At 34.6% G+C, this 13,766-nt stretch overlaps 2 protein-coding genes across 2 annotated transcripts; both read left to right on the top strand.

The window, feature by feature from the left end:
* Nucleotides 1-1,847: 1,847 nt before the first annotated feature.
* LOC130047853 (uncharacterized) lies at nucleotides 1,848-5,475 on the top strand. The gene is made up of 7 exons (XM_056143493.1): nucleotides 1,848-1,890; nucleotides 2,734-2,797; nucleotides 2,935-3,023; nucleotides 3,114-3,368; nucleotides 3,464-3,569; nucleotides 4,024-4,127; nucleotides 5,017-5,475. The coding sequence occupies exons 1-7, from the start codon at nucleotides 1,866-1,868 to the stop codon at nucleotides 5,025-5,027; spliced, it is 654 nt and encodes a 217-aa protein (XP_055999468.1). The 5' UTR covers nucleotides 1,848-1,865; the 3' UTR covers nucleotides 5,028-5,475.
* Nucleotides 5,476-10,516: 5,041 nt separating this feature from the next.
* Nucleotides 10,517-13,359, top strand: LOC130048603 (uncharacterized). The gene is made up of 6 exons (XM_056145576.1): nucleotides 10,517-10,570; nucleotides 10,671-10,871; nucleotides 11,842-11,895; nucleotides 12,422-12,512; nucleotides 12,689-12,788; nucleotides 13,030-13,359. The coding sequence occupies exons 2-6, from the start codon at nucleotides 10,829-10,831 to the stop codon at nucleotides 13,357-13,359; spliced, it is 618 nt and encodes a 205-aa protein (XP_056001551.1). The 5' UTR covers nucleotides 10,517-10,570; nucleotides 10,671-10,828.
* Nucleotides 13,360-13,766: the final 407 nt, after the last annotated feature.

The following is a 13,766-nucleotide window of genomic DNA, read 5'->3' as shown; positions in this document are numbered from 1 at the left end:
TTATGAGAAGGGATAGTTTATTATTTATATAGATATGCATTGTCAATGGAACAACTGTACACATATTATACAGGTGCACATTTCAAGTAATACAATAGCATATACATGTACATGTACCTTATTATTGTTGTCACTTGAATTCGATAAATTCTCTAGAATCTCCATTTTCCAACACAAATCCTAGAAGAAGAAAAACGCACAATTTGTCAAAATTTAATGAAATTCATCACAAACTATATAAGGCATGTGGTCATTGAAATAATTTACAGACATTGTTTCTTTTTTAAAAGCATTATCATCACTGTTATTATATCACGAGAGAGGGGGGGGGGAGAGAAACTGAAAGTTTCATTTTCATAATTCACATGAATAGAACAATCTGTTTTTAACGTACGTGATGAACAAATGTTTTGAACACTATTAGAATAAATATAACATTTATCTTAACCTTAAATATTGAAAAGTAGGTGAAATTAACATTGTTAATGTTAAATAAACCAGTCAGGTATATTACTTATTTTAAGATTACAATACAACCCCCTCGCCCGTCTTTTACCCCCCTCCCTCCTTCTGTCTCAAAAGCATTATCTCCATTAGAAAATATTTATTATATTTTCACCCTGGTCCAGTGAAATAACATGAATTTTGCATGCATTTACTTGATCACTAATTTACTGAGAAACAGATCGTGTCATTGTGAGGTAATGTTACATTATCAATGTATCTACAAGCAGTACTTACGTAAACCTGTGTTCTCCAACTGGCATGAATACACTTTTTTCGTAGTAGCAGTGTTTGTTGATTAAACATGTCGGTTGCAAGCGTCCGTCAATAAATGGGAAAATACAGAACGAACCATATAACAGCGTAAATCGGGTGCATATATGTACACATGTAGACACAAGCTGAGCTTTGAATTCATATTCAATGAAGTTAATTTTTCAGGAAACCCTCTTCACTACATGCAGTGTGTATTTATCAACTCCTTCACACTTGAATACATCCAGTACATATATAGTAATGGTCAAAGATGTTTAAAATACCCTAAAAACACATGTTTTCTGCATTTCTTTCCTTTCCCTCCTGTTAACAATAACACTACTTATTATCTCCTACATTAGAAATTCCGCAAAGGGAGATAACTCAATGTGCAAATTCAACAAATTCATATTTTCCATGCCAAATTTCTATTATAAAATGTAATTTGCCCATTGATTTTTTTTATCTGCATTATATAACTGATTTACCTTCTTTTTAAATTTATATTTTATTATCTTCCATATGGCTGGCTTTTTGCTCAGGAGTTGGTCAAAGTACACAGTAAAACTGGTCATTTGAGTCTGAATTATGAGCTGTGGTACAATAATGATACAATTTCCAGATAAATTTACATACTGATCAAGATTGTTACTACTTTGTCTCAGGATGTAGCATAAAATTCCTTGTCAATTATTCGCGATATAATAAATTGAAGTGAAAAATTCCCAAAACTCCATTTTTCCTGTTTTTTCTATTTAAATAGCCTGTTGCTATGGAAACGAGTCACTTTTCAGAATAGGTGTACAAATATTTTTTAAAGAGTTTATGTATTTCAATTGAATGACGACATTTATAGTGGAAAATTTTTCAGTGCGTGCCGCAATATTTTGGTCCTTACAGAAAACTGCTCTTAATTGCTTCCGCAGTATTAACTCCATGCATGGGTAATTCCACAAACTCGCGTATTTCTTGTTTGACCAGGAAGAACTTTTTCAGTGTTTTCCATGGCTTTTGATGTGGAAAAAGCTGTGCTGATACCTTTTCCTTACTATTAGAAATTCCCATCGTAAAAATTAAGCAATCGCGGCGATATTTGGAAAGAGACAATGACAGATCTAAGGCGATGTTTATGTAAGTACAATTGTCACTAATTAGAAATAACGTGTGGAAGTTTAAAAGTTGAAAATGAATCTTTCTATTCACGCAATAGCTTCTAACGATTATAGATTTGTATTGCTCGCACAGTGAGAGCATTATAATTCTGATCAAGCACAACCGACAGTGGGTGGTTGGCTTTTAAGGGAGGATTATGAAATAACATGATGAGATACCTTATACAACTAAGTATAGCTAAGTGTATAAATATGGACACAATCATATTGATTGCAAAGTCATGAATGAATCAATCTGAAGATGTCCCTCAGAGCCATGAATTCTGCGTTTCAGTGGATAACACTACTAACTTTATTTAGTGATCTGAGATGATTCACAAAGTGATATGATGCAGTGTAATATAGAATTGTGTGATTCCTCACTGTTTGTTATATTGAATCCAATAAATGATATAAAATTATGAGTTGGTAAACACGGGCCCCTGGAAACACCAGAATTGGGAGCAGATGTCTAGGGGGAGTAAATATTGTCTGTTCAACGGTCATAAATGTTATATGCCCTATATCTTATCAGATAAACTGAGTAATTCGTAGTAAAACTCTGTATGTAAAGATCCGTCTAACAATTGGTATGAAACACGTCAGAGAGCATTCGACTTAATGACCTGTTATATTTGTGAAATTCTGGTTTTAAACCAGGCCTTTCATAACCTAAATCCTGATTTACAAACAAAAAACTATTTTCTGTAGCATAAATCCGTTATGGGATCTATTGATTATGATTCAATCTTTTACATCTTTATTTTTTATCAGAATTCATTTCATCTTTATTTCATCCAAACATTATTTCAATACAACGCAGGTGTTATTCTGTGCTTCACGATGGATATTCCTAAGAAAGTCCTGTGCTTTCCCCAAAATGAAAGGTGTGTTTAAACGATATATAAGATTCTAATTCTTGTTTAATACGATCATATTAGATACATACACATTTGTTTTCACCTCATACGTTTCTTTTCAATGTAAAACTTATACGGTACCAATATGTTTTGTAAAACTTCAGAAAAATATGTTTGGAACAAGCTTTACAAGTGCATGCAACGATGCCCGACCAAAACTGTCCTCTACCGGATATATCAAATAGACACAAAGGTAGGATCATTTCATAACGATTTCTTTCATTATTTGCCACTTTTTGATGAAAGAAAACAATGACATCAACACGATATATTTTTTTTTCAGGTAACAATACATGTTCGGTGTCATGCAAAGCAATATATGTATTCAATGATGATCTATTTGAGCAATCTCATTGTGTTGAATACAAAATCAATTTTCACTATAATGAAACGAAATCAACGCAGATGACAGACAGTCTATGTGGTATTGAAAAGTGCATAATCGAAAACATAATCATTGAATGTTGGACGCAGGGCAAGAATACAGACCGTCTCGATATATTCGAACACAACAACGAGAATGAAAATGAATGTCTTGGTAAGTTATTACATTCCAATTTCATATCAAAATCATTCTGATATATTTGATAACCATTTAGCGTTTGTAAGAACTTTCCTTTTATTTAATCCAAGGTCCAGGTATAATTGCTGTCCTAATTGTGACCTGCTTCGTTGTCGGGTGTCTCTTTGGAATTGGAATCCTACGTGTGATTTACAACCTCCTGAATCGGCACAAAGAGTATGTCCTGTCCTCTAAGGCATTCCCTCATTTGAAAATATATATGCACTTGTTACAAGAGATTCATGATTCTCTGATATTTTACAAGAGATTCATGATTCTCTTATATTTTGCTTCACCAATTAAACTGTTTCCTACTAGTTTAGTACATATATCATTTCTCTTCCCATATACACAGAAAACTGATCGTCATATAAAAAAGTTATATGTATCTTGTGGAATTATTTCATTTTTGTTGTTTCACAACCTCCATTTTCCCATTTTAGTTTAATTTCCATAGTCCGTGGCTTCATTTTTATGTACATACAACACAACTGTTCAGCGTTTCAATAAATTAGGAAAAATTTAGATTTAGAAAACTTCCATGAAATCTGCGCTATCTAGAAACATGATGTTTTGACTCAGTGATTACATTTAAAATTATCAAATAGTATCAATGATTTTATTTGTTTAGCAATCGATTCCCGTCACCAGTATCCTATCAGCCTAGTCACCAAGAGAGAAGTGGTTTACCTGAGGGCAGAGTCATCATCAATCCATTAGAGGCAGAATATGCTGGTATCGAAGATAATTTTAGAGTACATTATTCCGAGTCATAGATTTTAAAAGAAATGTTTTTATGGTGATCTTTAAAAGCGAAGACATGGACAAGTCTTGTCTATCTTGTTTACAGGCAACACTTTGTAAAGGCTACGGTTGTTAAAACCATCTTATTTGCTATTATACATTTATTGCATGATAGTGAGGGAGATATGAAGATTTATTCACCCAAGAAAAATCATACGAAATACAGTGATATGATAACCAGTTTTTGTATTTCCATTCTCCTTAAATGCTAATTTACTTGCTTGTTTTTGTATCAACCAAAACCATACGATTCAACTGTGTATTAGAGACCCACATATTTTCTGCCTTACGAACTGTGAAAGTAGAATGACTTATTGTGACGTCACAATAGACTTCGTCTACCTTGACGTTAAATTTATGGAAATTGCACGAGTCTGCCCAAGGGCTAAATATGATAGGGAGATATGATGTTTGAGAGGGAGATATGAAGTGTTGTCATCCCTGGCACGTGACCGTCTAGACTAATCACATTACGCGTTGCGTGGAATTCTCATACTGTGGTATAATAATACTCCATGTCATAAAGTCAAATGTAGTCTACATTCTTTCTGTGTCGATTTGAATACGGCTGACTCCATTTACATAATCAAGATACAGGACTCACGACGGGTGTGACCGGTCAAAACGGGGTGCTTATTCCTCCTAGTCACTCGATCTCACCTGTATCATGTATAGGAAATGTGCATTGGGCATGTCCTTGATGTTAGATTGCCATGATATTTATGAGATTAATCACTGTTCATTTTCATTAATTGGTCGTAATCCAAACGAGAAAAATATTTCATTGATTTGAATTTTGTGATTTTTCTTCTCTCACTAGGTGATGAATAAAGCTATTCAAGTTCCTTCTTACAAAGATGATAGTTCATCGAGTTCTAGATCATGAGAAAACATTTACCACCACCTAGGTGGATTGGAAGAGAGGAAGAGTATGGGCATGGATGTAAGTGTGTTTTTGTCCAGCGATGTCCTAGCATACAGCTGTAAACTCGAGAGAAAGGAGAGCGAACTTCAAAGTGGCAGCTCATTTGGGAAATTCGTTATCATCCATTCAGGAAATCCTTCTTTAGATTCATTTTTATTTCATGCAGAGAGTTCTTCTATAAAGTCAAAGGACCGGACGAAAACTTCGCCAACAGGTAGTGCAGGAAGTGATAAATACTATGCATTGGGAAAAGAATATTTATTAATACAAAACGATAATGGTTGTAGCTGAAGGTTCAAACATTATGATTTATACGTAGCTTTAGATATGTGCAGTAAAATGTCATAAATCCTGCATTGTTTGTTTGATTTTGTGATTTGACGTCCGTATGAAGCCCTTTTTAGCATAAGATCTAGATTTGCAAATGTAGACCAATGTATTGTGTTCTTCAGTAGTGAGGATGTTTGATGAGAAATTGAGAATGCATATGGTTAAATATGGGTAGTAACTATTCCTAGTGTTTGGCATTAAAAGTATAGGTCATGGGTATTTCGAATATTTAAAACTGAGATCCCATGTCATAGAGGATTTTAGCACGATAAAGGCCCATCACTAATAGATTGACCAGAGTGTATATGATTGAAGCATGTGAAAAACATCCGGCCATTCCAAAAAATGCTACAGGGGTTTCAACAGCCTCGTTTACTGTCACAATCTTTCCAACTCTATGGTCGTTATAACAAACTAGTTTGCCAATAGTTTATACAAACTGTCATTGCATCAAATTCTGCGATTGGTAAACCAATCGTGACACACTGATTCTGACTACAAATTACCCCGTTTGTCTGATCGAGATATAGGGCTCACAACGAGTGTGACCAGTCGACAGAAGATATTTACTCCTCCTAGGCACCTGGTTCCAAAGGTCCGTGTTTGCCCTACTCTTTATTTTGATTTCCTTATAGGAGTTATGATATTGATTACTTTTCGTTATTTTCACCTTTCATCGATAACAGTTTGTTAGCTTGACCTTTCCATTTTTGAGAGGGCGTAAAAATCTTAATAATCAGCTAATCAAATGAGCGGACAAAAGAACACATACACCCATGGCTAAATGTTATTTATTGGTGATGAGGTCCATGGAGCATTTATTGAAATCAGAGTTACATCCCACGCTTGGAGAAGTTAAGCTCGTGGATTAGAGTCCCCGTTGCGATAGACATGGATTCTACAATTACGAGTTTCAATAACTCGTGTGTAGTTTCTCATTGACCAGTGCAATATATCCTTCAATGCATCTCATGTCAATATCATTGACATTAAGATATGAACTTTACATTATAGCGTTACATTGTCTATATTCTTAACGTATGCAGTTAGTCTGTCAAAGAAAGATAGCGCAATATATGTCAAATATCATAGTTTTATAATTTAGCGAGATTTTAACCTTTTGAATTTTCGGAATTCTGTATGGTATGTATTTGATATATTGCAATTCGTTGTTTTACAGTCTCCTTTACTAAGGGTGTGCTTGATTTGTCTACACCGACCACAAAGTGTACACCTTTTCGTAATCAAATGCAAAGGTGTACACATTTTGGTGTACATCTTCTACACCATGTACAATACATGCGTTGGTAAAAGCACCGAGAAATTCAATACGGCTGACAAATTGTGAAACGGAAAATTTCCTTTCAGAAGTTTTCCGTCCAGTTTTTCATTTGATACATGCATCAGATATAGAATTATAACTTTCATTTCTTAAGTGAATGAAAAATTGTTTAGGATTGGGAAATAGAAATGTTATATTTAATTGTCAAGAATCCGGAAGTCTTTTAGAAAATACCCTTTTACACATTTTTGAGAACTGCTAACAGCACTTTCACCACTTTCATTAAAATCTAACTGACAATTTTAGACTATCCGTCTAAGATCATTAATTACTGTTTGACCGACACTAAAAGTCATTCAAAATAGTCATCACATAAACAATCAAAGACGTTGCAGCAGTGAAAGACAAAAAAGCTCTATGACTCTCTCAGATTGAGTAAAGTCGTTCTAACACCGGTGATAATATGATTTGATTTGATTTGATTTGATGTTTTCCGCCCTATTCAACAATTTTTCAGTTATATGGTGGCGCCCAGTTTTTGTTGGTGGAAGAGAGAACCCGGATACAATGCACCTGGGAAGAGACCACCGACCTTCCGAAAGTAGGTGATAATATCAGAAAATAGAGTCTTCCATATCTGATCAATTCACGACAAACGGGATGACATCACCTATTCCAGCATCACCTTCCCATAGTCATGTAGTAATATTCCCTCATCACCTGAAGATGGTTTTTACATCTCTCAACTGATTGATATGCGGAAAAATCTTCTGCGTATGATCGATTTTTAACTCGAGAGAGATTAATGACAAGTAATGTTGATGTTTCAGGTATTTCAACTGTCTCGTTTAAAGTCAGCACTTTGCAAATGCTATGTCATTATGATGTTCTAATTTGCAAGTACGACCTATTATACGGCAGAACGCTGTCTGACGTATTTCATACTAATTGCTAGGTCATCATTTACATACTGATTTTGACTTCGGATTACTCCATTGACCTGATCCAAATATAGGGCTCACGGTGGGTGTCACAAGTCAACAGGGGATGCTTACTCCTCCTAGACATCAGATCCCACACCTAGTATACCCAAGGATTTGACCTACTCTCAATTTTGTAATCGTATGGTATTTATAAGATTGGTCACCGTTCATTATCTTCACTTTATCATCCATTCCGTGAAAAATGAAATAGAACAAGAAAATTCTCTTTTGTGTGATCTATCAGCAGTGAGAATAATCCCTTCCCTTGATCTAACAGAAATAGCAGGATTCCTGACTTTTGCAAATGCTTCTGATGTAGATGGAGATATGGTTCCTATAGAAATAGAAAAATAATGTAACATTAACCTCTGGAAAGAAACATTTAACTTTTAATTGCTTCCGCAGTATTAACTCCATGGATGGGTAATTCCACAAACTCGCATATATCTTGTTTGACCAGGAAGAACTTGTTCAGTGTTTTCCATGGCTTTTGATGTGTAAAAAGCTGTGTTAATACCTTTTCCTTACTATTAGAAATTTCCATCGTAAAAATTAAGCAATTGAGGCGATATTTGGAAAGAGACAATGACATATCTAAGGCGATGTTTATGTAAGTACAATTGTCACTAATTAGAAATAAAGTGTAAAAATTAAAAAGTTGAAAATGAATCTTTCTGTTCACGCAGTAGCTTCTAACAATTCTAGGTTTGTATTTCTCGCACAGTGAGAGCATCATAATTGTAATCAAACATAACCGACAGTGGGTGGTTAGATTTTAAGGGAGGATTATAAAATAAAATGATGACATATCTTATACAACTAAGCATAACTAAGCGTATAAATATGGACACAATCATATTGATTGCAAAGTCATAAATGAATCAATTTCTCGAGGGCATTGACAAATTTTTCATTTTTGTTCCACGCGCAAAGGAATATTCAATCCATGTTGAATGTGTTATGTTTATTTATTTGTTTGTCGATAGTGTTAATTCTATGAAATAAAACGGGCACACTATTTTTTGTACATCAAGAGCAAATTTCATGGCTGCAGAAAATAGCGGGAAATCCATTTAGGTGAAGTTTAATGAAATATCATAAAGATTTGCCTGAAAAATGCACGGCAAAAATTGATATATTTATTATAAATGTACATAGTATATACATCAAAAACAAAAAGATACGGTCATATAAACACCGAACTTCGTGTCTATTTATGCAAGACGAAAGATTTGAGTGAAAATCCAGTGTTGGCATTCAGTAAATTCGTCATCAATTTTAATGTAAAATATATCATTATAGCAGAAACAAGCTAGGGTTTGGTAGGGAGAGTGATCAATCTCATAACTCCTATAAACAATACAGAATACAGAGTTTGGCAAACACGGACCCCTGGACAAACCAGAAGTGGTATCAGGTGCCTAGGAGGAGCAGGCATCCCTGTCGACAGGTCTCATCTGACGTGAGCCCTATATCCTTATCAGGTAGACGGAGTTATCCGTAGTCAAAATCAGTGTGCCAAGAACGACCTAACAATTTGTATGAAACACGTCAGAGAGCATTTGACCCAATAATAGGTTGTATTGACGAACTGGTTCGTTATAACGACCATGGAATTTGCAAAATGCTACTTCAATCGAGACTGTTGAAACCCCTGTACCATCAAGTTGTTTGTCAGTAACTGGCCTTGATTTAAAAACTGACCAAATACAGAACAAGCTCTTGCCTATCAAATCAATTGAGAGATATAAAGACCATATGCAGGTGATAATGGAATATTGCTACATAAATATGGGAAGTTGACGATGGAGAAGCTGAAATCATCCCGTTTGTCATATACAGTTGAGCAGTCAGTTTGCCATTAATGTCTACTTTCAATAAAATATCTAAGTATGAAGCAGAAGTGGACGACTCAGTGGTGTCTTTTGCTTCGAACTCACAGGGATATATGTATACTACATAAGGGACTGTTCGTTATCTTCACATTTCATACATACTGTATCGATAACACACACACACACACACACAAACACACACACACACACACACACACACACCTTCCCCCCACAAAACCCCAATTTTTTCACTATTGGTGTCATTTAATCAATTACCTGAAGATCAGGAAATATATTTTTCCTAGTCAATTTAATAATGAAAAATGTATCAGTTTTTTGGAATGCACTGATTAAATTTATCCATAATTCTATTAGAATTTACCATTCATGGTAAAGTACGAAATCAAAAGAACTGAGTAATATATCATGAGGCGTTTCATTTTTTCCAAGCTTATATTATTAATACTTTAGTATATATGCTTTGTTTTGCAGTCATCTTTATTCTGAACGTAGAGATTTTAATAAATATACATGTATCGACACTATATTGTTGCTTGAATATAAAAATAGAAATTTCTGCACAACATTTTATTGCATTCCTCAACATCCAGGGTCGTTTTCTTTTGAAAACATGCAGATCTTATACAAATCATATTGTTGTCATCCTACAATTTTTTTATATATATGGCAAGCTTGTCATTTATAAATTCATAATATGTAAGTATTTCTTGACAACATTTATTTCAGATTTATTGGTTTGGGTCAAGATAGCGGGAGGCGGTATATTCTCTATGTCATCAACTCTCTTGCCGTCGTGAGTTCCATACTTTCTAAAATTCATTGACATACTTAAATATGCACCCATGGATTTCCTTTAAATTTGATTCCCAGTTACCCTAACGATGATTTCTGAATTCCACTTCCCAGGTTTAAAAGCAACTGGTGCTTTGAGGATGCAATCAACATTCACGACGAATTATCACAACAACGCTGCCCTTACGACAAACTTCAAGAAAATGGTTCAAACTAAATCATTTTAGATATTGCATTCACCAGTAATTATTATTTTAACTTAAGCTTCGGAAATTCGTTAAACACTGTATTTCTTTATTTCTATAGCCAGGGTCTGTACAATAAACTGCAGCGGCCAATTTGAAAGTAACAATTCTTTACACGATGAGGCACATTGTGTCAGCTACACCCTAGAGCTTCTGTTGAACCAACGAAGTAACACCTCCATTTTCAACGCAAAACACTGTAATATATCAAAGTGCATAATGACCTGGATCTCTATAACCTGTGATTTAAGAGATCAAAATGGTAAGTTTTTCAAAGACAATCTTTTTTATGTGTCGTTGTATGAATTAATTAATTTATTGTTTGTTTTACGTCTCGTCGAGAATGTTTTCCTGATATACTGATACACACATTCAGCTGTAGATTATATACAACAGATTTAGACTTATGGTTAGCGCTCAGGGCCGTGGCAGTAAGTGTGCTTTAACTTGCCAACGCCTGCCGTGACATGGGACCTCCGTTTTTAATGTCATATCCGAAAGGCCCATGATTCTCACTAAGTGTTAAGCGCTTGGCGAAGAAGCAATCTTACCGATATCCTAGGTATAGTAAGGAATATAGTAAGGAGTATATTAAATTGTTGTATCATGGCGCGAACATGGCTCGAATACACAGCCTCTCGATTTATGAAGGTTGAGGGACGTAGAAAACCATCAAAATTCTTGGTGTTCATAGCCATCCAAATTGTGGTTCACGCCTGACGAAGACCAGAAACACGGCTGAAAAAAATCAAGAAAGTGTTCAGAGTTTGAAATTGTACTCAGATTAAAAAAAAAAGAATGTGTGTAATGTGTATGCATTCGTACGTGTGCGTGCGATCCAGTTTCAACAGCATCGATTGAAGTCAGCATTTTGCAAATTCTATGGTCGTTATAACGATCTAGTCCATCAATACAACCTATCATTGGATCAAATGTTGTCTGACGTGTTTTATATCGATTGTTAGGCCCCTCCTAACATCCTGATTTCGACTACGGATAACTCCGTTTACCTGATCAGGATATAGGGCTCATGGCGGGTGTGACTGGTCGACAGGGGATGCTTACTCCTCCTAGGCACCTGATCCGAACTCTGGTGTGTCCAGGGGTCCGTGTTTGCCCAAATATCTATTTTGTATTGGTTATAGGAGTTATGAGATTGATCACTGTTCGTTATCTTCACCTTTGATCTAAAAATTGTTGATGTATCATTTTGCTTATGTATCATTTTGCAGAAAATATCACTGTAATTGGCGTTTCAAGCATTAGTGATTTAACAAACCATCCAGGTAATCCTTTATATGTAAAGAGAGGACGAGTATTTCATTATACAAATTCTACTTTATGCAAATATTGCATAATTAAAAGTTAGTTAGATTACGATCTCACGATTTGTAAAATTTACCTTGGTGCTCTTTGATATATCTTTGATATATATATATATATATATATATATATATATATATATATATATATATATATATATATATATTGTTCTTTTCATTAACAAATTGCCAAAGCGCACTGTTTGATAATTAAAAGATATCAAAGTTTTTAGTGTTATCTTTACAAAATTTCTCCACAACAAAAAATAGTCCTTAACAGCCAAACTGTTGTCAAATAAGGCTTTATCGTTTATAATTATTTAGTAGTAAACATTCACATTTTGAATGCATTTTGTTCAAATACGTGGATTTTTTTTCTTCTTATCAACCTGAAATGGATATGATGTAAACAAAAAGGAGTAAATATTAATATGAATGCAAATAAATGTATGTATGGTTATTAAAATTTTCATTTCAAACTTATGTCTAGATTGGATTCTGGCCTTCAGCTGCGGAATAGCAGGTTGTGTCGTTGGTATCTTACTTACTTTGACCATACGATGGTACAAGCACAGATCACAGTCAGTATCTGAGAAGGATGTCATTATATCTTCCTTTCTCCGTTTATCTCATTATGTCACTTGAAAACAAAGAATCAATTCCTTTTTCTGTGCTCTTTTTTTAATCAATTATTTCGGTGGATGTACCTTCAGAATATTGCGAACTGTGTAAAAGGAAAATATCTTTTATATTTTAGCAGAGGCAACACACAAACACCACCTATGTTTAGTAACCCAAATCAAGCAATCATTTTGGATAATTTTCATGTGTATAGTGATGTCGAAGACACTGTCAAGGTAAAAAGAACTATAATTTCTTATCTTAGCTAGCATAGACTTAACAGTTTGTTTGAAAATCATGAACTTTAAGACCTCTCATGAAACACGTGGTAATGAAGTTAAAACAGACTGAAAGATTATAGATCTTTATTGAGAAAGAGTATGTTTGCATCATTTCAGGTAATATACAACTCTCTCTGAAGTATTGTAAGATATTAAATTACTGATATATGTAGACGCGTACATTTTTCGTTAACAGATGGCTGTAAAAGCAACACAAGTACCATCACTTTACGACAAGAGCCCGACAAGTGTCCGATCGAGGAGCTCGAACGTATATCATGAACTCAGTGATAAAGTGTACAACTTTCATTCAACAAGCTTCATTCAGAAACCAAGTTCAAGAACGAGTAGTGCCTCAGATAATTCTATCACCAACAAAACTTCAAGGGGAAGTAGCCGATCATCAGCGGGGAGTTATCTTAACGACAATGCAGCACGAAGAGGAGGTGATGAAAGCAAAAGATATTATGAACTTGAAAAACGACCGGACAATGTTATGAATAATTCAATGAATGATATATATTGAGTATTATGTTCCAGCTGGTATTCATTTCTGCAGTATAATTTCCAAGAGAGGCAGATGCAGGATCGTGATAAACACCCCACTGTGTACAAATCAATGATTGCCAATCAATCAATTGTGAATAATATCAGAGATTTATTCAATATCTAAATGGTAACTGTATTACTTATTGGAACTTTTGTTGGAGTGTTACATAGAGTGTATAGTAATGATAACATCGTATGTTCCTTTAGCTGTTTTCCATAAGGGTGGTACATTCTAAGAGGATGCCAAAAGGCAAAGTTCATTACCAGCAACGATCAGCAGAAAAATAGAATTTGATTATACAGCTATTGAACTTTGCTCATTCATGAAGTTGAAAGCATCAAATAGAGGATACCATAAAGAGCTAGAGCCACGAAAGGTCAAAA

The sequence above is a fragment of the Ostrea edulis genome, chromosome 7 (assembly GCF_947568905.1).
Source record: "Ostrea edulis chromosome 7, xbOstEdul1.1, whole genome shotgun sequence".
Taxonomy (NCBI): domain Eukaryota; kingdom Metazoa; phylum Mollusca; class Bivalvia; order Ostreida; family Ostreidae; genus Ostrea; species Ostrea edulis.
Note: the sequence above shows the minus strand (reverse complement) of the source record. Positions and strands in the feature narration are given on the sequence as shown.